This window comes from Dermochelys coriacea, chromosome 17 (genome assembly GCF_009764565.3).
Source record: "Dermochelys coriacea isolate rDerCor1 chromosome 17, rDerCor1.pri.v4, whole genome shotgun sequence".
NCBI lineage: Eukaryota > Metazoa > Chordata > Testudines > Dermochelyidae > Dermochelys > Dermochelys coriacea.
This window is the reverse complement of record NC_050084.1, coordinates 1,002,347-1,026,300: the sequence shown is the minus strand read 5'-3', so window position 1 is coordinate 1,026,300 and position 23,954 is coordinate 1,002,347. Positions and strand designations below refer to the sequence as shown.

The 23,954-nt window shown below is 46.8% G+C and overlaps 1 protein-coding gene across 5 annotated transcripts in view; it reads left to right on the top strand.

The window, feature by feature from the left end:
• The window catches only part of SMG6 (SMG6 nonsense mediated mRNA decay factor), a 158,824-nt gene that overhangs the window by 91,299 nt on the left and 43,571 nt on the right, over positions 1 to 23,954 (top strand). For all 5 annotated transcript variants that reach the window (XM_038375280.2, XM_038375278.2, XM_038375277.2 and 2 more), the window contains one exon: positions 2,155 to 2,356. In XM_038375280.2, coding sequence (XP_038231208.1) covers positions 2,155 to 2,356 — 202 coding nt within the window. The remainder of the gene's footprint in view (positions 1 to 2,154; positions 2,357 to 23,954) is intronic.

Below are 23,954 nucleotides of genomic sequence, written 5' to 3'. Positions count from 1 at the left end.
CCACCCACTGGTCTGGGATTGCTCCCCCGGCACCCTGTGTCCATGTCCCCCTACCCCTGCTGGAAAGGGAGCACTCCCTGTCCGTGTCCCCTGCCGAAGCCTGAAGCTTTTGCACCTTCTTTCATTCTGCAGCGGTTCTCGCTGCTGATCCGGGTGTGGAGCAGCCCGCTTAGTCTGAGAGCCACGAGTGCTATGTGACTAGACCCATGCAGCAAAGTCAAGTCCCCAGCAGGGCACTGGGGGAGGGCTGAGTATTTCAACCCCTGCGTGTCTCCCATGGGCAGAGCTCACGTTGGAGGTGGCCCAGAGCAGCCCTATCACATCCGGTGCTTGTCTCTGCAGCCTGGGCTGAAGGATAAACTATCAGAGCTGTGGGGCAGTGGATCATTCCTCTTATTATTTTCTTCTTTGCAGAGAGGGGTCGTGGAAAGTTCAGTTCCTTTTAACCCTCACAGCTCTGTTTATTTTCCAGCTGGTAGCACAAATGCAGTGTTTCCCATTACATCACAAAGGGCCTCGGACAGACCCCTCCGAAAACCGTGTTGCAACTGTTTATTTTTTTCCATATTTAAACAGTTCTGACAGCCAGACCTGGCCGAGCCAAGTGATGGAGCTTTGTGAATGAGCCCAGCTCCTGGTGTCTGTGCACAGAGGGCTTCGAAGGCCCTCTTCTCCTCTGCAACATGTTTGCCGGGGCCTGCTCAGGGATGTGGGCGACTCTGTGTTACACGTGTGCTGATTATGTGCTGGGCTTTGATTAATGGCAGCTCATTCCGTCCGGCTCCCAGGACGCTCTTGAAAACAAGATGTTTCATTTCAGTGCACTTTCCTGGTACATTGATTGCCATAAATAAACGAGTGCAGACTCTGTTCACCTGGAGCTATTCACAGAGCAGGGGGCCTGCTCCAGCCCCTTGGCTGCCTCTGGCTGTGGAGAGTCACATCCCCCCTGGCATTGGTCTCTGTCCGGCACCTCACAGTTCATCAAGGTGGCACAGATGGGCACGGCACAAGGCTACTGTCTGGGACCCGAAGGCATGGGGAGCCCAGCACAGCAGGCCCCAGAAGTAGCTTGGTCTGCTGCTTTCCCTTTCCCGTCTCCCTGCACTTCTCCTACCTTGATCTAAAATCCCTCCTTTCTCTCTCCAGAAGAAATCCTTGTGTGAAATAATTAACAAGTAGCAGTTGGTTGCGAGCTTGTAGCTGTGTTGTTGGTCCGCTGCCCAAATGTGTCACAAGCCCTCTGTGCCCCTATTCTGCTCCCACGCCCCACCTCGACCCTCTGGGCCCTGGGCTCCAGCTGCCCTCAGAGGACAGCAGAGTCTACAGGCAGCTGCTGAAGCTTCTCAAGGCGCTGTGTTGAAACTCTGGGCTCTGCATGTCACTGGTGCTCGAAAAAGGTGACACACCACATAGGCAGCTTTGCAGGTCACTCCAAAGTGTTGAAATTGTGACCAGAAATGAAACACGGTGTAACATTTAGTGACTGGCATTTAAAGACAAAGCCCCTGAGGTCCCGCATGGCTACAGCATGTGATGGCAGATAGCAACCTGGGCTCTGTCTGCACTTTGTGAGACACAGATAGGGCCCTGGGGACATTAGCTTCTAGGAGGGGCTGGAGAAAGCAGGCTGTGTCCCAGGGCTGGAGCTGTGGCTGCAGAAGAGTAGAGGGCTGTCCTCGGGCTGCCCAGCAGGTGACTTCCCCCTTCCCAGGTGTAACCTGGAGCATTACTCCTCTCTGGAGTGAGCTGGATTATTTTCAGCATCACCTGGGGCTTTGGGTGGGGCAGATGCTTCCCCACGTCTCCATACCAGGTTGGGCTTGCAGGGGTGGCCTGTACAGTGTGTGTGTGGGGGGGGGGTTGGATCCTGAGAGGTTCCTGGTCCACAGTAGAGGAGTAAGGGGAGCTCTTGACTGTCCTTATCTGCAGAAAGGAGAGGGCTTGTGTTAGCAAGTGCTTGGCTCACTGATTGGGGTAAAACCCTCTGTGCAGTTGGGAGCCCATGCGGCTGGACTCCTACCCTGAAGGGTATGTTGGTAGCTGCTCTGTGCTGGGAGGTGCATCTTGCCTCATCTCACCTCCCTGATATTTGCTGTGATGATGCAGAGAACATGCCATAATTGCTCACATCTCTTCTCCTCATTCTCCCAGGGTTTCAGTGGACGTGTGGGCGACACTGGCCGACTTCTGTAACATACTGACCACAGTGAATCAGTCAGAGGTGCCATTGTACAAGGACCCTGATGATGACCTTTCCCTGCTCAGCCTGGAAGAGGATCGGCTCCTTTCAGGCTTTGTCCCCCTTCTGGTCGCCCCCCAGGAGCCCTGCTACGTGGAGAAAACCTCGGACAAGGTCAGCACTAGGCCAAACATCCCCCCTTGATTCCTCCAGACTTTTATTCTTGGGAAGTTTTCTGTGCAAACGGAACACGATTAAGTCATTGAGAAGGGTGTTAAGGGAAAATATCGACCTTTTAGCCGCTGACATCCAGCTCTGTGTCATGAAAACCCCTCTCGACTTCCTCTGGTGTGTGTGTGTGCTCGCTGGCATGTTGTATATACGATCATTTCCTCACTTGTTTAAATAGTGCAGCTTGTGTTGGCAGCACTCTCACTCCACTCCAAATGGTTTGCATCATGCTTAAAGCACCCTCCCCCTCCCCCGGCCACAAAACTCTGTGCTAGGAAAGCAGCCAGGGCTCTTTTCCTTCTCTAAAGAGGAGAGTGATAAATAGGTGACTAGAGAGAAGCAGACACCATGTGTTAACGTACAAAAGGCTTTTAGGAATATAAAGCATTCCCCACTGCCCGCTCTCTATTTTCCTTTCTTTGCTCTAGGAGCCTGGTCTAGCCTGAACTTTCCTCGGCTGTTGGTTTTTAGAATAATGAAATCAGCTCCCTTGTTGATGTGGGGCTTAGGTTCCATTCCGTGCCACTGCCCAGCCAGGGGGGCTGTGGGGCTGTTGCTGAGACGGTGCCTGCACTTGCCATGTGCACTCCTGCTGGGGATGGAGAGGGGAGAGTGACACTGGGGTTGTAGACCACACAGGACAGGGTAGGAATGAGGAGTGGAGCTTGTCAGTCCCCTGTGTGTGTTGCCTGGGTGAGCCCTTCGGGGCAGCATCCCAGACCTGGAGCTGTCACTCTCACAGGAGGATGTTGTGTTTCCCTGAGAGGACTCTAGGAAAAGAAGTGGAGCTGCTGGGACCAGTTTCCACTGTGAGCAGTCTGTAAGATAGGTGGGTAAGCTGGGGCTGGCCGGAGATGTGCATTTCCAGGTGTCACTTCTCCAGGACCTGTTCCTGAACTGACTGTGAGAAATCTGGGACCCTCGTGAAAAGGGGAACCTGAGACATGCTAATTTTGGTTTCACTTCCCTGTCTGCCCCGCTGCCGCTTGTAATGCTGTACTGGGGCAGAGAGGAGAATACCGTCACTGTCCCTGTTTCAAGAAGCGCCTCGCTCCAGGAAGGGACTGTCAGAAGAGGGGCTTTAGGGGCATGTTCCTGTAGTTTAAAATAGCAACCCTGCAATCACTATTTCTTTCCCCCAGGGAAGCTGGCTTGGGCTTGGTTCTTCTGGGCCACGCTGGGAGGGAGAAGACAGTCTGACTCAGGCCATATAGTCAGAACTGATGACAGGCCCAAAGCTAACATGTGCACCTGTAGTTCCAGCATCTCAATCCTAGCATCGAACCCATGATAGAAATGGCAGACAGCATGCTCTGGCCAGAGAGCACAAAGTGACTGCTGTGTCAGCATTCCCTGGGCTTTGCCATTTCCCACTGTGCACCAGAGGCATTCAGAGTACCCTCCCCAAATACTGACATGCTCAAAGCATTGTCCCTTAGCCCTCAGTGAGCTGCAGAGCAGCCACAGAGTTGAGGTTTTCTCCCTTCTTGGTGCCCAGTGGGGGATGTAAGAGAACTGTGGAAAGGGGGGGTGCGTGTGTCTCGCACAGAGAAGCAACATCCACCCAAACATCATGGGTTTTCTAGGTTATTGGTAGAGAATGCCCTTCTCAGTACTGAATTCTCACACCTTGCTGCTTAGGAAACGTCTCTTTGTTTCCTTTGCAGCCAGTTCTTCACAACCTCCTGTTTCATTCACACAGGTGCTAAACACATTGCTGTGTTCCCCAGACTCTGCATGTGACAGTCATCTTATCTAAATATAGCAAATACCTAGGAAGAGAGAGACATTTGGATTTTAGCCCCTCTCTGATCATACCTGAGATTGGACTGCAAGTCTTTGGGGCAGGCTCTGTGGTTTTTATCTTAAATAATAAATTCTGAGCATTGTGATTGCCAGTTCTTCTGTTCGTTCCCTCGGTCCCATTCTATGGTAGAGTGCTGCAGTCCATCAGAGCCTCTTCACAGCCAGCGTATCTCAGTGGGTCACTGGACATTTGGCCTCCATCTTGCCATGGATGAACAAGTTCCATCAACAAACTCCTTTTGTTGCTGGGAGTTTCTGCGGTGGGATTCATGCTGGAGCCAGCATGATGTTCAGATTTTTCCATCTTCTCATGCACTAGCACTGAGATTGTCACCTTTTCCCAAGCTCAAGCTCCCCCATAAGTGTTAGTTCTGGGCTGAGTATTGCATGGGGGTGTTTTAATTGGTTTGTGTTGGGTGATTATCTGCTGAAACACACACTTGTATGCAGGACTTATGCGATGAAATACAGTGATGCATACCGATCAACTGCAGTCTACATAACCAGCAAAGTGAGACTTCATACTGTGCCTTCAGGTTTACAGACTATGGGCATCTTGTCAAGGCCTGTCCATCTTTCACTGGGAGCTGGTCCCTTGCCCCTACTATCAGGCTCTTACCTAGCTTTGCTCCCCAGGGCAAGTGCTGAGTTTGATGGTGTGGTGAAGTGAGGGTGCTGGCAAAGGGGAAGGTAAAGAATGCAGATTTCATCTGTGCCTGCATGGTGCTATTGGTGGGGTCTTCCAATGGCGAACACTTGGATTGACTAAAAACAGAGCAAGGCCTGATTAGAGTCCATCTGCTCTGTGCACTAGGTGCATTCTCTCAGGGGTCTTGGGCATCTGCTGGTTTCTTGCACGCTCACTGGCCATTGATTGCAAGAGGGCTCCTGTGGAGTTGGTGGTAAGGCAGTGACTGGGATGTGGAACTCCCAGGTGGGGAGAATGGCAGGGAGATCTCCTGTGTGGCAGTTCTGGAGACTTGTTTGGATGCGCGTCATCACTCAGTGAGCGTCCATTCCTACTGACTCTGCGTAGGCTGGGAGCACACAGGAGAGATCTAGCAGCTCTGCCTGTCTTTTAAATCTGAAACACTGTATGGCACATGCACCTGTGTGCCTAAGCTGGTACCTGAGGAGCAGATCCTGTGTGAGCCCCAGCCAGGGAGATGTGGAAGAGAAAGTGTTAATGTCCCTTCCCACAATAAATTTCTGTGAAGGGGGTGTCCTGAAACCTGAACCCCTCTCTCTCCTACCCAAGGCCCTGACACATGTTAATAAAAGGTTTTTAAATCCCAATTAAAAGGCAACAGCTCCAGCTCACTGGGGTCCAGGGCCCTGTGTCCTGGAGAAGGCCCTTCACAAATGTGGTTTTTGCATTTTCACGTTTTTGGCTGGTGAATAGGATAGAAGAGAAATGCTCCTTCCCCTGATAACAATACAGTGAGACGCAGGATCAGCAGTGTATGGATTAAAACCAGACGGTGAATGATTAATACACTTGCTTATGGGGCTAGTCACTACAACTCCTTCCACTGAAACAAAAAGGAGCCTTTCTCTGTGCACGTGTTCATAGGAACATGCTCTTTGTATGTGTGTGGTGAACTCTTTCCCCACTGGCAAGACCCCAAGTGGTCTGCCTCCAGCATGGTCCTGGAAAGGAGGCGAATCCCTGCCATGTGTCTCTGAATGAGACACTCCAGTCTAGGGATTGGCCCATGCAAGGTGGGGCGTCACTCTTGCAGCTATGGGGGCCCATTTAGTTTTTCACACTTGCCATCTTCCCTACTTGACGAACGCTGAGCGGCCTGCTATGTGTATGGTCACCTGCTGGGGAAACAGTCAAACAGTTGATTCCAAACCTGGTTCCATTAAGGGCCTTTGTTTCTCTTTGAAAAGTACAAACCTCTTTTCTGTGATTCCAGGCCAGATATGTTTTCTGAACTATTAATCTCTCTCTAGTCTGGCTCATATGCTCTGGGTTTCCATAACTGCTGGCCACTGCATTGGCCTCTCAGGAGCTCTCTTTGTTAGGCTTGGGCTAACGTTAACCCATTTAGCTAGCAGAGCATTGAGATGCTTATTAGCAAGATGCAGTTTTCTAAAGACTTTCAGCTCATTTTTTGTGTGAAGTAGAGTATCTGTCTGCCCAGAAAGAGAGCCATGCAGAAGGGCCAGAGGAATAGCATTGGAATGCCTCGTGAAAACCTAAGCCCTGTCCTTCCTGAGATGACAGATCTGTGGCTAATCACCTGAGAGCCTCCTGGGGCAGAGGCAAGGACATTTACCTTCCTGAGAATGGCTCTGAAGTTTGTTGTTTTGAGCTTAAAAAAAAAAAAAAAAAAAAAAGCAGCTGGGGGAAGCCTAGCAGGAGGAAGTTCCCATGGGTAGTTGGTAGAGCAATGTGAGTAATGAGGAGTGTAAAGGCTTTGGGCTCAGATCACCCATTTGTTGAGCAGCACCTTACTCCACGAGTAATCTCATTGATTGCGGTAGGGCTTGTCTCAGAGCAAGGTGCTGCCCCGCAGGAGTAAGGGTGGCAGAATTGGGCCCTCTGCGAGAGGCAGCCTCATCCCAAACAGGAAAGAGAACCCTGAGGCAAAGTGATGTGCCTGCTTCCCAGCACCCTCCTGTGCATGTCCCCAAGGCGCTGTGTCTGTGCCAAGCCACACTAGAAAACTTGCTCAGCCCATCAGAGCAAGGGGCTTTCAGTTCCCTTCAGTGGGGAGAAGGGAAACAGTGAGAGCCCTAGAGTAGAAGAGTCCAAGGAGGAGTCACCTTTGAAGAACTCCTTTCATCTCTGTCTGCCTTGCTTTCCAAACAAGCATTGACAGAGCCCTGCCACACTGAGCCCTGCCACAAGCATCTACGTGGCAGCAGCTGCCAGCCTGTACGCTATGGAATTAAACATTGAAACACTTGCAGATCAGTAACTAAACTCCACCTTGACCTCGTCCTTCCCTTTCATGTGGTATCTTTGCATTGTAAAAGGCACTGATGGTGAGTTACAACCAATGTCAGAAGCTGATGTCACTGGTAATAGAGAAAAAACCAGGTTTCACCCACTGAGAACGTAACATGGAGTGTCTTGCCTGGCTTGAACTTTTGTTCTTATTTGCGTTTCCCTTGAACCTTATGTGCCAGTGATTGTCTAGACACCCCCTGAGTCACTCGGGCATTCTGAATTTGCCAAGCATCATTGACATCCTTTGTTTATGATAGGAGGTCTCAAGATCCATCCGTCTCCCTGGCCAAGTGTGGCAGATGGAGGACACGCTGACCTCTGGCCTATGCTTGTGGTCAGTGTTTTATAAAACGGGGCATGCTGGAACGCCTAGTGACCTTGATGCCCTTAGCCAGACTCTGCACGGCTGAGTACCAGAGGGATTCTGACCAGCTCTCATTTCATCTGGCCTGCTCGTTGCTGCTTAAACAGAGCAACATTTGAGCATATTTTTAAAACTCTGTTTTATTGTAGCTGAAGATAAAGGTAGCTTGGTGCAAACAAGCTGTAGTCTTGCATGAGGACACTAAATGCAGCCCTGGAGAAATCTGCAATGTGGAATAATAGTTCAAGCTCTTAAAAAAAAAAAAAGGGGGGGGGGGGGGCGGGGAGGGAAGGCAAAAAAAAATCCTGCCATAAATCTAGTGAGTGGAATCAGAGGGAAATGATCCCATCTGGAAAACTCCAGCGCTGGTGAAGGCTGAAGGCTTAAGGAGCGATGCAGATCGCAAAGAGAAAACCCTGCAGTCTGAGGATGACAGGCTTCTTAATTGATGTCCATTGCAACTGGTACTCTGCCAGTTTATGTTGGCCATGTTCCAGCGTGCTGTAATTTTGGAGCCAGGTGTGAAGCGTTTCTGTTCCGTCTTGTTCCCAAGCACCTACAGAAGCCTCACACATCTCTCTTGAGGCTGCAGCCATGTAGGAAACAGCTGTACAGGTATAGGTGGAAGGAAATGTCACAGCTGGGTTGGGAATGCTCCCCCACACCTTGCCTGAGGTCTGTGTTTGAGAGGAGGGGGCACTCCCTTCTGGTTACACCAGGCTTAAGGAATGTGGGCACTGTCATAGAGGCTGGCTGGCTGTTGATCAGGCACTCTCAATAGCCATGGGAGTTCGGGAGAGAGCAGTCCCTTGGCAAAAGACATTCCTCCATGACATGCATTAGCCAGCAGAATAGCAAATTCTAGCAGCAGGGATTCCTAGAGGGTAAGGCCAGAAGGGACCACTGGGATAATGTATTCTGCCCTCCCGTCAAACAGGCTGTAGGACTCCCTGAATTAATTCCTGTTTGAAATAGAGCAGATCTTTTAGGGAAAAAAAATCCAATCTTGATTTTAAAATTATCAATGAGAGAGAATCTACCGTGACGCTTGGTAAATTGGTCCAGTTGTCAAATACCCTCACTTAGGGTGAATAAAAATAAACTTTTAAAAACATTTTAAAAAACCAGATTTTTTTATTTAAATTAAATACATTTGCTTTTTAAAAATAAGCCTTTTGAAAATGACATTTGAAAAAGCCTAAATTTACTATAATCTATTAAAATAATTTTAATTAAATAAAACAAATTAAGCAGTGCATATTTGTAGCCGAGGTTTCAAAGAAAGTCAGACCTCTGAGCTGATGTAAGTCTCTGGCTAAGCTGGAAACCAGAGTTTGTTGAGGTGCCAATTCTACAAGTTCAGAGAGAATATCTACCTCATTTCAGTTTATTCAACTACTTTATTTCAATGACTAGTTCATTCAAAGCCCAGGAATGGGTTGGGAGTTGAAAAAGCAAGAAAGCTGGTTTTCCTTTCCCAATCTGAATAAAAATGTCAGGTGAGAGGATGAGAACTAGTAAGTCTAAATCTTGAAAGACATGGGACTAGAAACAGTCAGTTCACTTAACTACAGGTAAATAGTTCCTTTGGTTAATAAAATCTGTTAGTTTTAAACACAAAGTAAGTTTTGACAAACTATTTTTTTCTTATGTCTCCTGCACATTTAAAGTAGTTTTATGTAACTATTTAAAAAATGCTGGTTTTGTGCATTTGAATGCAACTGTACAATTGAATTCTAATTTCCATCCAAATAAGTGTGACACAAGTTATAAGTAAAAAATGAGTCACTATCTCGTAAATAGGAAATGCATCATTCACCATATTCTAACATAATAAAAAAAGTAAAAATTAAGAATCTGAATAAATGTATGTCAAGCTAGATAATTGCTTAAATAAATGTGTATCGACACAGTGTATCCTCCTGGTTAGCAAAAAGTACCACCAAATTTAGTGGCCTCCTGGTTAGCAAAAAGAAGTACCAAATTTAGTGGAAAGGTTATATTTAGTTGCAAATCAGCATATTTTAATGGTTACCAACCAGTGAGAATCAACCTTTCTTTAGGAAAAGAACTTAAAAGAACAACTGCAAAACAAGATTAAAATAGATTATTTAAATAAAGGTTTTCCTGCCTGCTGATTTTAAAATCAGTGATTTGTCACTTTGATTTAAATCAATCCACCCTGACCTCTCTGTTAAAAATGTGCACAATTCTTACTTGTCTGAATTAGTCTAGCTTCAGTTTCCAGCCATTAGATCTTGTTATACCTTTGTCTGGTAGAGTGAAAAGCCCTCTATTATCAAAGTTCTGTTCCACACATAGATACTTGCAGACTATGAACACGTCATCCCTTAACCTTCTCCTAGTTAAATTGAATAGTTTGACCTTCTGTCACTGGGCAAGTCTACGCTACAGCGCTACATCAGCACAGCTGCACTGCTGTAGCACATTTGGTGAAAATGTGCTCTGCCAACGGGAGAGTACTCTGCCATCGGCATAATTACTCCACCTTGGCAAGAAGTGGCTCTCCCGCTGATGTAGCACCGGTATAGACAGTGCAAAGCTTGTGTTGCTCAGGGGGAGGTGTTCTTTCACACTCCTGAGCGATGTAAGTTAGATAGATTTAAGCAGTAATGTAGACCTGCCTACTCTCAGGCATGTTCCAATCCGTTAATCATTTTCATGGCTTTTCTCTGAGTCCTCCCCAAATTTTTCAGCATCCTTCTTTATTCTTACATTGCAGACACCAGGGTTGGACACAGTATTTTGGTAACAAGTGCTAAATACCAAGGTAATGTTACCTTTCTGCTCCCACTTGATATTCCCCTGTTTACACAGCCCAGGATGGCATTTGCTCTTCTGGCTGCTGCATCACACTGGGGGCTCGTGTTCAGATGGTTTCCTTCATGATCCCTACGTCCCTTTCAGAGTCACCATTTTCCAAAACATCGTTCCCCGTCCTGAGAGACCTGCACATGGTTCCTAGATGTATAACTTAACATTTGGCTGTATTGAAACAATATTGTTTCCTTGCACCCATTTTATCAAGCTCTGTATTAGTGACCAGTCTCCATTATTTACTACTACCCGAATCTTCGTGTCGTCGGCAGACTTTATCTGTCATTATTTTGTTTCCTTTCAAGTCATTGATAAAAATGTTAAATAGCACAGGACCAAGAGTCTATCTCTGCGGGACCCCACTGGAAACACACTCACTCAGTGATGTTTCCCTGTTTCCATTATGTTTTGAGACCTGTTGATTAGCCAGCTGAGAGTCCGTTTAATGTGTGCTGTGAGCTGCTGTTTGCTGCAGGTGTGGTATATTCAGGAGCTTGAAGCCTTTCATCTTAGCTCATCCAGCCATGCAGAAGATCTGTGGGGATGGCTGCCTGGCAAGACACACAGCGATGGTATTGAAGTGTGGGCTAGGCATCAAGCATGGGGCAGGACATCAGTGCAATAATCCTTGCTCTGCCCCAGACTTGCCCTCTCTGTTCTAACATTAACCCAGCCCCGGGGGATGCAGAGTATTATGCCTCAGGGGCCGTGAACTCTGCTTCACAGGTACAAAAGCTGGCGAAGGAAATGATGTTTAATTAGTGCCTTTGGGTAGACCTTGACTCCTGCTGCAGTCTGAGGGAGCTGGTAGTGTGAGAGCCATAGCCTCTGGACATTGTGTAGAATCAGCTGACTCCATCTGTGAGTTCAGAGCCAGCCCTGCATGTTCAGGGGGTGTTCCTGGAGAGGAGTGTCTCCTGGGGGGCAGAGATGGGCAGGCCTGTCGGAATTCAAAGGACACACTCACACTGAGGGCCTCTGGAAGCCCCATATCTGAAGTGGGTGAGACTATCTGGCATCCGATGGCACTATAGGAGGTGAAAGTATCCCAGTCACTGGAAACAGTTTCCTTTCAGAATTCATCCCTCCTGGCACAGATGGGGGCCTGCTGCATCGGGTACGAGGGACACCTCTTGCAAAGGGGAAGTAGTATCCTTCCTGCTTGTGGGCCTGGTCTGGGCCTAGCCTGAGTTATGGGCAGCCTTGCACTGCCCTGGGATTTCAGCGCACCTTGTGCAGCAACTGGGAGGACCCAGGCCATGTCTTCGGCTGTCACTGCAGGGTGCAGTGGAGGGGAGGTGGGAATGCACAGGGATTTGGGGGTCGGAGCATGTGCTCTTGAAAACGGGCACAGTAAACAACTTTGATTGTCACTGCCAAGAGTGTGGCCAAACGTTTTCCTGAGACCCACTGACATCCATCTCCCCTGCCTTCGCCCACCCATCTCCTGCCCAGCCTCCCCCTGCCGTGCTGGGTAGGACATAGCGCCAGTTCTCAGTGAATCAGATAGTCTGGATACTACTCACTTGTGCCAGCATGCTTGCCAACACTCTGTTCTAACCCCATTGCACTGACTCCATGCTGGAGGTGAGGGACTTCTTTCCAGCATTGACTGGAGGTATGGCATGACCATCAGTGGAAAGCCTAGACTCTCACATTAAGTGTTCCTAGTGACAAAGAAGAAAGTATTGGGGTCAAAGCTGAATGGCTAGCTCTTCTCACTGATGTTGAGAGTACAGAGTAAATCTGATTCACCCTAGGGCTGTTTTCAGCCCGTCAGTATTTAGGAAACTTCTCCTGTAGATCAGATTACTGTCATCATCACACATCACCACCACCACCAGTCAGGTTGTGTTCATGGGAAACTCCTCTTTGTTCAGTCTTTGTAGTAAGTGGTGCTCAGTGCATTCGGCCTGGACTCTTGGGGAGCAGGAAGCTCCTTTCTCTTCAGAGATCTTACTGAGCACATGGTCCCAAACTCAGGCACCAGGAAACATCAGGATTAATTAGGTGAGTAACCTAGGAAGGGAATCCAAGTGTAAGGTCTCCCGCACAGCATCATCTGGGGAGATAGTAATATGGAGTCCATTCTGAAGAACGTATTCTGCTTGCAGCATACATTTTCTTGGGAGTTAGGAGTGGCCAGGAGGCTAGCTGCTGTTGCATTGGCAGTTTTTCACTGCAGTCATTTAAGTGGTACTAAACCCCCCTTCCTGGCAGAATATCCGTGCCAGGTAGTTCACAGCACTCTCATGAAAGGGGTGTTCTTCACCACTCTTTAGTGTATTAAGAAGTGAAATTTTGAAGTTCAGATCTTTTGGAATTTGCTGGTTAGCCTGTATATATATCAAAATAACTCATTAAAATCCAGTGCCTTGCATGGTGTCAAGTGTCAGAGGGGTAGCAACGTTAGTCTGTATCCACAAAAACAACGAGGAGTCCGGTGGCACCTTAAAGACTAACCGATTTATTTGGGCATAAGCTTTTGTGGGTAAAAAACCCGCACTTTTTCAGATGCATGGAGTGAAAATTACAGATGCAGGCATAAATATACTGACACATGAAGAGAAGGGAGTTACCTTACTCCCCTCACTCCCTTCTCTTCATGTGTCAGTATATTTGTCTACCAGAACTTGCTCTGAGTCATTGAGACTCCTAATTCATGCCCTTAGCCATATTGGGCCTCACACTTTTGCCATCTGACCATTCCCTTAGCCATTGGGCTTGATCCTTAATTGTCATTGATTACCATTGTAATTCATGGTTTTGATGTTGGATCTTCAGTCATGTTCCTTGCCTTAAAATGCCACACTGGAGTATCAACAGGATTCAGTATCCATCAATGTAGCTACTCAAAGGAGCTTCACGACACCTTCAAGACCTCAATAATAGGAGAGAACTTCTCAGCCATTGTAATTCCTCACTATTAGCCTGGCTAAGAGCCACATTCTGGGAAACTTGCCAGAAAAGTAAAGACTTCATGAAATGCAGGGAGTGGTCAGCCCAATAACAGATGTGTATATATACTCTGTGTCTCTGGGAGATGGAAAATGGCCTTCTGTCATTGACTTCCAAGTCTGCTAGCCACATTTCTATCTGCAGGAAGGCCCTTTCCTTGTTTGTATGGGTGCAGAATCTGTCTTCCTTTTGTTTAATGGTGTTAGGCTCACCATCTTTGTGTCATGTATTCATGCAATATAGCTACATCTCACATTAGCTAGGAGGCCTTGTTAGACCAGGACTGGGTGTATCGTCATGGAGTCTTTGTTCTTCAGTGTTCAGAATGTCATGGCCATGTTTGTGGCTGTCTACTAGCCTATGGCTTTTCTGTGGTGTTCATCACCAGAGCATATGTGAGCATCTGATAGTGTATCTTCACAATATCCCTGTGAGGTAGGGAAGGATTATCCCCATGTGGAGAATTGAGGCACTGAGGAACTTGCCCCAGGTTTGGCAGGAAGTCTGTTTCAGAACAGGGAACAAACCCCTACATCTGCAGAGTTTCAGTCCAGTGCCTGAGCTACAAGTCATCTTCCTCCCATAAGAAGGCAGTGGAGATACTAAGTGTGGGCTCACTGGAATGATTTAAACTCTTCCCAGACACAGACATTGTTGGCATAGAGTGACAGCTGCTGAAGCAAGTAGACTCATCTGCAAACTACAGAACTGCAACATTGCCATTAAAAATCTAATAGTGACCAGATACTTTAAAATAATTATTTCCCTTTGGGCTTCATCCATTTGGTTATTGCCAATATTGCCATGTGAAATCCTCCTCCTACATTTCTGTAACATCCTTAACATGGAATGTCTCTGGAAATAATGCATACCAAAAGCTTGTTTAAAGCAACAGCATTTTGACATAAAATGTTGATTGTCGGCATTTTACAGAGAAAATGTTATCTTTGACAAATATTTTTGTCTGTCAACCTCTCTAGTGTAAATAGAGACAATGATGGTGAATAATATTAATAACTTACATAGAATCATAGGACTGGAAGGGACCTCGAGAGGTCACCAAGTCCAATCCCCTGCAGTCATGGGAGGACTAGGTATTATCTAGACCATCCCTGGCAGGTGTTTTATCTAACCTGCTCTTAAAAATCTCCGATGATGGAGATTCTACAACCTCACCTGCCCTCTCCTGTAATAGACCCTTAACCACTCGCTGAATTATTGAAGTCATGGAATCATAGACTCATAGGACTGGAAGGGGCCTCAAGAGGTTGTCTAGTGTAGTTCCCTGCACTCATGGCAGGACTAAGTATTATCTACCCCATCCTTGACAAGTGTTTGTCTAACTTGCTCTTTAAAATCTCCAATGATGGAGAGTCCACAACCTAGGCAATTTATTCCAGTGCTTAACCACCCTGAGAGTTGGGAAGTTTTCCTAATGTCCAACCTAACCCCTGCCCTTGCTGCAATTCAAGCCCATTGCTTCTTGTCCTATCCTCAGAGGTTAAGAAGAATTTTTCTCCGTCCTCCTTGTAACAACCTTTTATGTACTTGAAAACTGTTCTCATGTCCCCTCTCAGTCTTCTCTTTTCCAGACTAAACAAACCCAATTTTCAATCTTCCCTCATAAGTCATGTTTTCTAGACCTTTAATCATTTTTGTTGCTCTTCTTTGGACTCTCTCCAATTTGTCCACAACATTCCTGAAATGTGGCACCCAGAACTGGACACACTACTCCAGTTGAGGCCTAATCAGGGCGGAGTAGAGCAGAATAACTATTTCTCATGTCTTGCTTACAACACTCCTGGTAATACATCCCAGAATGGTATTTGCTTTTTTTGCAACAGCGTTACACTTTTGACTCATATTTAGCTTATGATCCACTATGACGCCCAGATCCCTTTCCGCAGTACTCCTTCCTAGGCAGTCATTTTCCATTTTTTATGTTTGCAACTGATTATTCCTTCCTAAGTGGAGTACTTTGCATTTGTCCTTATTGAATTTCATCCTCTTTACTTCAGACCATTTCTCCTGTTTGTCCAGATCATTTTGAGTTATAATCCTATCCTCCAAAATACTTGCAACCCCTCCCAGCTTGGTATCGTCTGCAAACTTTATAAGTGAATTCTCTATGCCATTATCTAAATCATTGATGAAAATATTGAACAAAACTGGACTCTGAACTGATCCCTGCAGGACCCCACTCATTATGCCCTTCCAGCATGACCGTGAACCATTGATGATTACTCTCTGGGAACGATTTTCCAACTAGTTATGCACCCACCTTATTGTAGTTCCATCTAGGTTGCATTTCCCTAGTTTGTTTATGAGAGGGTCATGCAAGACAGTTTCAAAAGCTTTACTAAAGTCAAAATATACCACATCTACCGCTTCCTCCTCCCTCCTAGACTCCCCCATCCACAAGGCTTGTTACCCTGTCAAAGAAAGCTATCAAGTTGATTTGACATGATTTGTTCTTGACAAATCCATGCTGACTGTTACTTATCACCGTACTGTCTTCTAGATGTTTGCAAATTGATAGCTTTATTATTTGCTCCATAATCTTTCCAGGTACAGAAGTTAAACTGACTGGTCTGTAATTCCCCGGGTTGTCCTTATTTCCGTTTTTATAGATGGGCACTATATTTGCCCTTTTCCAGTCTTCTGGAATCTCTCCCATCTTCCATGACTTTTCAAAGATAATCGCTAATGGCTCAGATATCTTCTCAGTCGGCTCCTTGAGTATTCTAGGATGCATTTTATCAGGCCATGGTGACTTGAAGACATCTAACTTGTCTAAGTAATTTTTAATTTGTTCTTTCCCTATTTTAGCCTCTTGTCCTACCTCATTTTCACTGACATTCACTATGTTAGACGTCCAATCACCACCAACCTTCTTGGTGAAAACTTTGTTCTTTTTAATTTTTTCAGAGCTACCCTGTCCTGGAGAGAGATACAGATCTAAAACAAAGTTTCTGGTGTGGAAACAAGGCCATTTGTAAATTAGAGAGGTCCAAAAAACATATTAGACACAAGCTTCTTCCAACTCCTAAATGACCGAATGGATTTTCTTGTAGCTTTCCAGAAAAGTCAATCTTTGCCCCCAAAAGTAAGTGGTGTGACTGACTTTGGCCAACTTTTTTTTCACCTACAGCAAGGATGTTAAAACCTCCTCTGTAGCTGAAATAGTGGATGGAAACTTAACTACAGACTCAGTCCCAATGCCTCCTATTAATATGTCTGTGTGTATAATACCTGATACCTACGTGTCACAGGGACGCCGATTTTGTTATAAATATGAAAAAGCTACTCTTGGGTAAAATTTTCAAAAGGAACTTAGTGACCTATTGTCCTGTTGACTTTCCGTTAGATTTAGGCTTTTAAGGCCCTTACATCACTTTTGAAAATTGGACTTTGGCTCCTAAAACATTTGGCATTTTTGAAAATTTTACCCATGGCCAAATGAGATATTTTGCTTTCCTCCACTTCATGGTGGAATGTTTCTTTTTTTAAAGAGAGTTCAACTTCTGTCCTAAGTAACAAAATTAATTTTGATCCATCAAATGATACAGGAAACTCTCACAGTCAGAGCTCTCCTCAGCCCAGTCTATGCCATAGCTGCTTTTGGTCAGAAATCTGTGTATGTTCTTGAAGACCCCTAGACAGAACCTGATCTCAGACACAAACATCCAGACTGATTTCCCTCTGACTGTCACTAGTGAAATAAGTTCACTACTGATTGCACTGGTGTGAGACAAGCTAAAGGAGTCTCCTGCTATCAGTATCCTGTGGTGACTGTGGATGTGAAGTGTCTCAGATACCATAGTGGTGAATCTACAGCCAGCTAAGCATTCAGTAGGCTAGCAGTCTGAAAATGCCAGGGCCCTAAGGGTTAGTGCATGTAGAACAGGGAGGGATTTTTGAGTGGATCACAATATGCACTGATTGCTGGATTTCTGTACTGACGTGCTATGCTTTGTAAATTATTATGAATACTACTAATTTGTAAATGGAGTAGCAGCCATGAAGGGGTGGAAGAGTCATCACTTCCTATCAGTCCATGGAGACTGGTCCATTCTTCCAGCCCTTCATGGCTGCTACTGGGAAGAGAAGACTGGGGTGGGGGGGGTGTGACATGATAAGTTTTCAAGTACATAAAAGGTTGTTACAAGGAGGAGGGAGAAAAATTGTTCCCATTAACCTCTGAAGACAGGACAAGAAGCAATGGGCTTAAACTGCAGTGAGGGAGGTTTAGGTTGGACATTAGGAAAAATTTCCTAACTGTCAGGGTGGTTAAGCACTGGAATAAATTGCCTAGGGAGGTTGTGGAATCTCCATCATTGGAGATTTTTAAGAGCAGGTTGGACAAACACCTATCAGAGATGATCTAATACTTAGTCCTGCCATGAGTGCAAGGGACTGGACTAGGTGACCTCTCAAGGTCCCTTCCAGTCCTATGATGATTCTGTGGTCATGAAAGAAGAAATACTGGCAATGGACAATAGGTGTTTGCGTTACTCCAACTAGACCAGCCAATTGATCTCTCTGTGGTCATGAACTGGCTCTGGTGACATATGCAACTCTGACCATGGGTGAGAGGTTTGGGGACCAATTTCCAAACAAATCATTGGGACCCAAACTTTTTATTTGTTTTAAGTGAAGATGTTGTGAGGCTCTTGAATATTTCAGTCCCCTGGAGCATCCAGGCCAGCATTTCTGAAGGTTTTCCCCCCGAGTATTCCAAGCTGGGAACTACAAAATAATCTGAAATTTTCCTTGAAATGAGAGAGATGTCCATTCACTGCAAGTTGAGTCCTCTGCTGATGCTGTGCCCTTTGGAATTATCCAGTTACACTCTGGATCTCATTCTAGCTCTTGGCGTTGGCCAGCAGGGACAATACCGGCTCCATGCTGCTGTTGGTCCTAGCCCTGCTCATTGGCTTTCCTGTGCTGCACTAGATGATATTGGTGTGTTACAGGAAGGACCCTGAGGGATCTGCCACTCATGGTGATGACTTCCTTCCTAGTAAAGTCAACAGCAGGAATGCAGCCTCTAATGGACTCCGCAGCATCTCTGTCTTTCCTCCCCTTTTGGGTAAAAATTCCATTTTGAGGTGTGTTTGGTTGGTTGATTTGTTTGTATGCTGGGGATGTGCGTTGTGAAATAAACTCTTGGAGAGACTCCAGTGTGTTCTCATGTGCAGAGGAGTGGAACTGTTGGATATGTGTATTAATCCTGCAGAGATCCCTGCTCTGCTCTACAGAATCACATACCATCCTGACAGGTACTAAACTGTGACTGGTTTCTGCTGCAGCTGTGATATTCAGCTGCGATGAGCTCTTGGCACCAGCTTGGTGCTCTTGGGCAGTCTGATATTGTCCCCAAAGCACTAGAAGTGAGGCAAAGCCTGGCCTGGTATTTCCCAGAGAATGGCATTGTTCTCGTCCCTCCATCAGGATGGTGCCCTGCCCTTCATTAAGGTATCATAGAATCATAGAATATCAGGGTTGGAAGATTTGGCCTCACCAGTGCCGAATAGAGGGGAATAATCACTTCCCTCAATCTGCTGGCAATGCTCGTACTAATATGCAGCCCAATATGCCATTGGCCTTCTTGGCAGCAAGGGCACACTGCTGAGTCATCTCCAGCTTCTCATCCACTGTAATTCCCAGGTCCTTTTCTGCAGAACTGCCGATTAGGCAGTCGGTCCCCAGCCTGTAGCGGTGCATGGGATTCTGCCGTCCTAAGTGCAGGACTCTGCACTTGTCGTTGTTGAACCTCATCAGATTTCTTTTGGCCCAATCCTCCAATTTGTCTAACTCATTCTGGACCCTATCCCTACCCTCCATCATATCTCCTCTCCCCCCAGCTTAGTGTCATCCGTGAATTTGCTGATGGTGCAATCTATCCCATCGTCCAGATCATTAATAAAGATGTTGAACAAAACCAGCCCCAGGACCCACCCCTGGGGCACTCCGCTTGGTACCGGCTGCCAACTAGACATCGAGCCGTTGATCACTACCTGTTGAGCCGAATGATCTAGCCAGATTTCTATCCACCTTATAGTTCATTCATCCAATCCATACTTTTTAAACTTCTTGGCAAAAATACTGTGGGAGACCATATCAAAAGCTTTGCTAAAAATCTCCTCTAGCTAGAGGGTTTCATGGCCCCTCAGGCAGGCTCCCCACTTTTTAGGTCTTCCCAGATTTCCCATCCGTTTTCCCCCTCTTTAATTGGAATGCTTGGCCTCTTGCACTCAGTCTCAGGGCGGAGTAGCTTGTTTCTGTTGCTGGCCCAGTGCCAGATGTCATCACTGCAGGCAGTGCCACGCTGCACATCTTCAGCGGTTTGAAATGGAGAGACAGGGAAATACTGATAAGATCAGCAGCTTTAGGTGATGGCATTGTTTCAAATAAACCATGCATGACCCAAAGCTTCCACTTCAAATGGGGAATGAAAATTGCTTCATCCTTTGACAGCTTGCTCCATGAAAGAAATTTATCTCCACTTAATTGCTTTGGATCCCAAGAGGCTGCCTACAGTAATTTCTAGGAGATAATTATATCAAATTAAAAAAATATGTGACTATCCGACTGCTGAGCAGAAAGCACTGGCCAGGGAGGAAGGAGGCACCACATCTGACTAACACTCGCAGGTTGTCGCTTCCTGCCCTTCTCATGGCCCACAGACATGGAGACCACAGGGGAGAATCTCTCTGGGATGGGACTGGACTCTGATTGGATTACACAGCCAGCCTAGAAGTGCTGAGGGTGGTGGTGGGAATCCAGAGCCTTGTGGTCTGTTTAGCTCATCCCAAGGGCAATTAACTTTGGGAGGCTCTGTGTACAGATCGTTGGCATTTCTCTTAGTTTCCCACCTGTTGTAAAGTGGCTGTCGCTCCCACCTGCACCTAGATTGTAAGACTGGACCATCAAGTCAGGATGTCAGTGTGTGGCAGGGTAGCTATCCCATTTCTTCTCCTGTATTGTCACAATGACGGAGCTGAGGAACCAGAAAGCTTGTTGATTGAAAAACATGTCTATTTAGAAGCCCAGTGTAAACTTCCTGCCTGGACCAGGACTGGATTCTTGACTGTGGTTGAGTTTTCAGGTTTCATTTCCTTTGCCCTTATACTTAACATTGTTTGTAGCTCCCAGTGTGTTCCCCTCATTCATCCCTCCTTGCCCTGCCCTTTTCTCTCATTATTTGAATATTGGCTCTGATTCCAGGTAATGTCTGGAATTGTCACTCTGGAAATAGGGCTGGGCCATGGCTGAGTCAGAGATCTTTGCACCTAGGGCTCCCACTGCGCTTACTGGCTCAAAGACTATCCCAGTGCTGGAGCCATTCAGGTGTGGATTAGTTTCAGAACTGGAATAGAATCAGAGAGCTTGAGGTCTTGTGGGCATGGGACACAGAGCCTTTCACCTCCATGTTGCTGGTTCAGAGCCACTTGCAGCCATTCCTGTCCAATCTCTGTTTGCTGACTGACGGGACCCAGAGGGCAGGTCTCCACATCACCTAAACCACATTTCTCAATGATTGGCCTCCTTGTTGGGGCCAAGGACTGAGTGGGCCACAAAGACTAAACTGCCCTTTCCCTGCTGCAGCTGAGACACCTTGGCCAAGGACAGTTTAGGGGGAAGCTTGCCCCTACACTGAGAGAACTTCCCTCCCCAGGGCTGCATCAGCTTTTACACAAGCAACAAAATTCATGCACAAGTATTGCATTGTTATTAACAATCCCGGGACAGAATTAAACTCTGCCCTGTTGCTGGTTTTGAAGTGTTCCCAGGAAGTCAGGCACTTTCCGAGGAAACTGGACTTGCATTTGACAGGAAGAGTCCCCATGTGTTTCTGGAGATGATCAGCACAACAGGCTCTTTGGTGTCCTCTCATTCCCTGGGTTCACATCAAGGTACTTTCAAAGAAATTAAACCTTTTGGATTGGCCTGGAACATTCACCCTGGATAGAGAGAGAACAGGAAATCAGGCGTCAAGTAAATACTCCATCGCCATAGAAAGAGCTCTGGCCTTTAACACAGAGATGGTGGGCTCTGACTCTAATGGCTGGTTTCAAGTCCCCTCCCCGAGGGGCCAGCTCCTGTTGTGTTGCAGAGGGTGGAAATCTCAGACAAAGGAACACTGACTGCATTGAGACAAGAAAGCTGTCACTCTAGAAATGTCTCCTCCAGGGGGTGGCCTGAACATAACCCTTCCAACAGTTAATGGACACTGGGATGTAGTAGAGTAGCAGCCGTGTTAGTCTGTATTCGCAAAAAGAAAAGGAGTACTTGTGGCACCTTAGAGACTAACAAATTTATTAGAGCATAAGCTTTCGTGAGCTACAGCTCACTTCATCGGATGCATTTGGTGGAAAAAAAACCAATTTTTTTTCCACCAAATGCATCCGATGAAGTGAGCTGTAGCTCACGAAAGCTTATGCTCTAATAAATTTGTTAGTCTCTAAGGTGCCACAAGTACTCCTTTTCTTTTTGGGATGTAGTAGTGTCGTTTTGGGCGTTGAACATCCCCAGCTCAGGATGTTGCTGCCTGTCCTTTCCATACCTTCCTCAAAGCAGGACAGGACGGTTCCCTTGGACATTTTCTAGTGTGTCGTGCAGTCTAGGTTTGTGTCCTCCAAGCCTGGGGGCTCTCGCTATTCCCTTGGGAGATGGATCTCATATTGCCAGGAAGCGCGTCCTGAGCTTCAGCCTACCTTTCACTGTCTTTCATCTCCTCACACCTAGTCATGCTTCCTTGAACTGCTCAGAGCTCCTGCTCACCCTTCTGGCAACCTGGTCTGTCGCCAAGACATGGCCAGCTGGTGAGCTTCTCCTCTCTGAACCTCGCTTCAGGTTGTTGATACCTTCCTGGTAACGAGGGGTGCACACCTGAGCTTCACCTTCTCATTATAACATATAGAGAGGCAGAGACCACTGTGCTGGGTGATATGTGCAGCCCCAATCCCTTTGGTCTTTCTGGGACTAGGCTGGGTAGGATCCTCCTTGGGAGGGATGGTTCCAGAGATTCTTTGAGTGCTGAGCAATTAGGGCTTTCGTTGCAGTGACCTGTCGATTGCCTGGCATGGCCAGACTTCTTTGCTCTGTCTGGGAACATTGCTGCACAGCCCCGTAACCGCCTAGCATACCGTTTGCACAGTGTTGCAGAAAAGTGAATTGAAAAGAGAATGGACCTTATAAGAAGGTGAGAAATCTTTTTCCACTGGCTTCTCTCTTGCTCACTAGGGAATAGTACTTCACAGCCACAGTTGTGTTGTCCAGGATGTAAGGCCACTCCTGGAAGCGGGATATGGAGTCTTTCACCTCTGTGTTGCCTGTTTTTTCAGTCTTCACTTTCTCTTGACCTTTTGTCCTCTGAGTTGTCAGCTTTCTCTCTCTTGTCTCTTTCCTCCTAGCCTTCTTTCTTCACTTAGTCTCCTCTGTAGCTGTTAGCTAAGGATAGTGTAGTTAAAATCATTTCACATAGAGCCCAAGTTCTTCAGGGGTTCCAAAGATAGATTTCCATCATATCCAAAGTAAGGAACCCAGGGGAGTCAGCTGCAGTCAGGGGTCTGCAGGGGCCTGGTATCTTACTGCAAGAGGTGGGGAGAAGCACATACCAGGACCTGAAAATACAAGTAGCTCTCACCTGGGTGGAAGCTGCTGCTCTCAGAGAAATTGAGTTTTTGCTTTAGAGACCATTAACGAGTTCATTAGTCAGCAATGACCCCGTCTCCTTTAGATTTTGTCCCTCACTGCCCCTTCCCCTTCCTCCTCCCCCTCCTGCAGGATCTCAAACTGTGGCAGAAGATGAAGTAAAACGTTAAAGTTTATTGCAAAGTTCATCTCTGAATCGTGCTGCAACTTGCGTGTGTTGTGTTGGCAACTTCAAGGGGATGCTACCTGATAATTAATTAGGTGTCAAGAGACAGCCCAGAGGTTCCAAGTCTTATATTCTTGCTAATAGAAATTGTCTCCTTTTACATTGTTCTCCTCTGCTTGTCTCTATTTCCACAGGGCTGGAGAGAACCAAGCCACCCATAGGTGTCTAGATCACATCTTCCCTTGGCCTCCCTTGTGCTCCCTAGCTCTTGCCTTGAATGGAACATGAGCACAATTAGCCCAGTCCTGAAGCCTCCCTTTGTCAGCCAAGCTGGATTCTGCTCTTTTTTCATCCTTGCCGTGCCAGGGGAATCCAGCCTCAATTCTCCCTTCCCCTCCTCCTCTCACTCTCGTCTTTGCACTTGTTCCCACACTGACCCCAGCACCTGGAATCCCTCCCCATCTGCTTATTTATAATGCCTGCTCAGGGCCAACTTCTGCCGTGCAGCCCCTACACGCCACTCTTCCCTGCCACCCATCCGCACCCAGTACTGACAGACGCACTCCTGGCTCACCCAGAGCAGCTGAGCTGTCGGTTTTAGATTGTAAGTGCACAGGACCAAGAGCCAACTCTTCCCAGTGTCTCATACAGCGCTGAGCGTGCTGCCAGCACTCAGCATGAGTAGTAATTCTGGGTCCCAGTCTTGTGCCAGGCAGACAGTTGGCACAGCACAGCCCTCCTCCTCCCTCACCCCCAGCCCTTTCTTCTTTATTAAATACATACATCC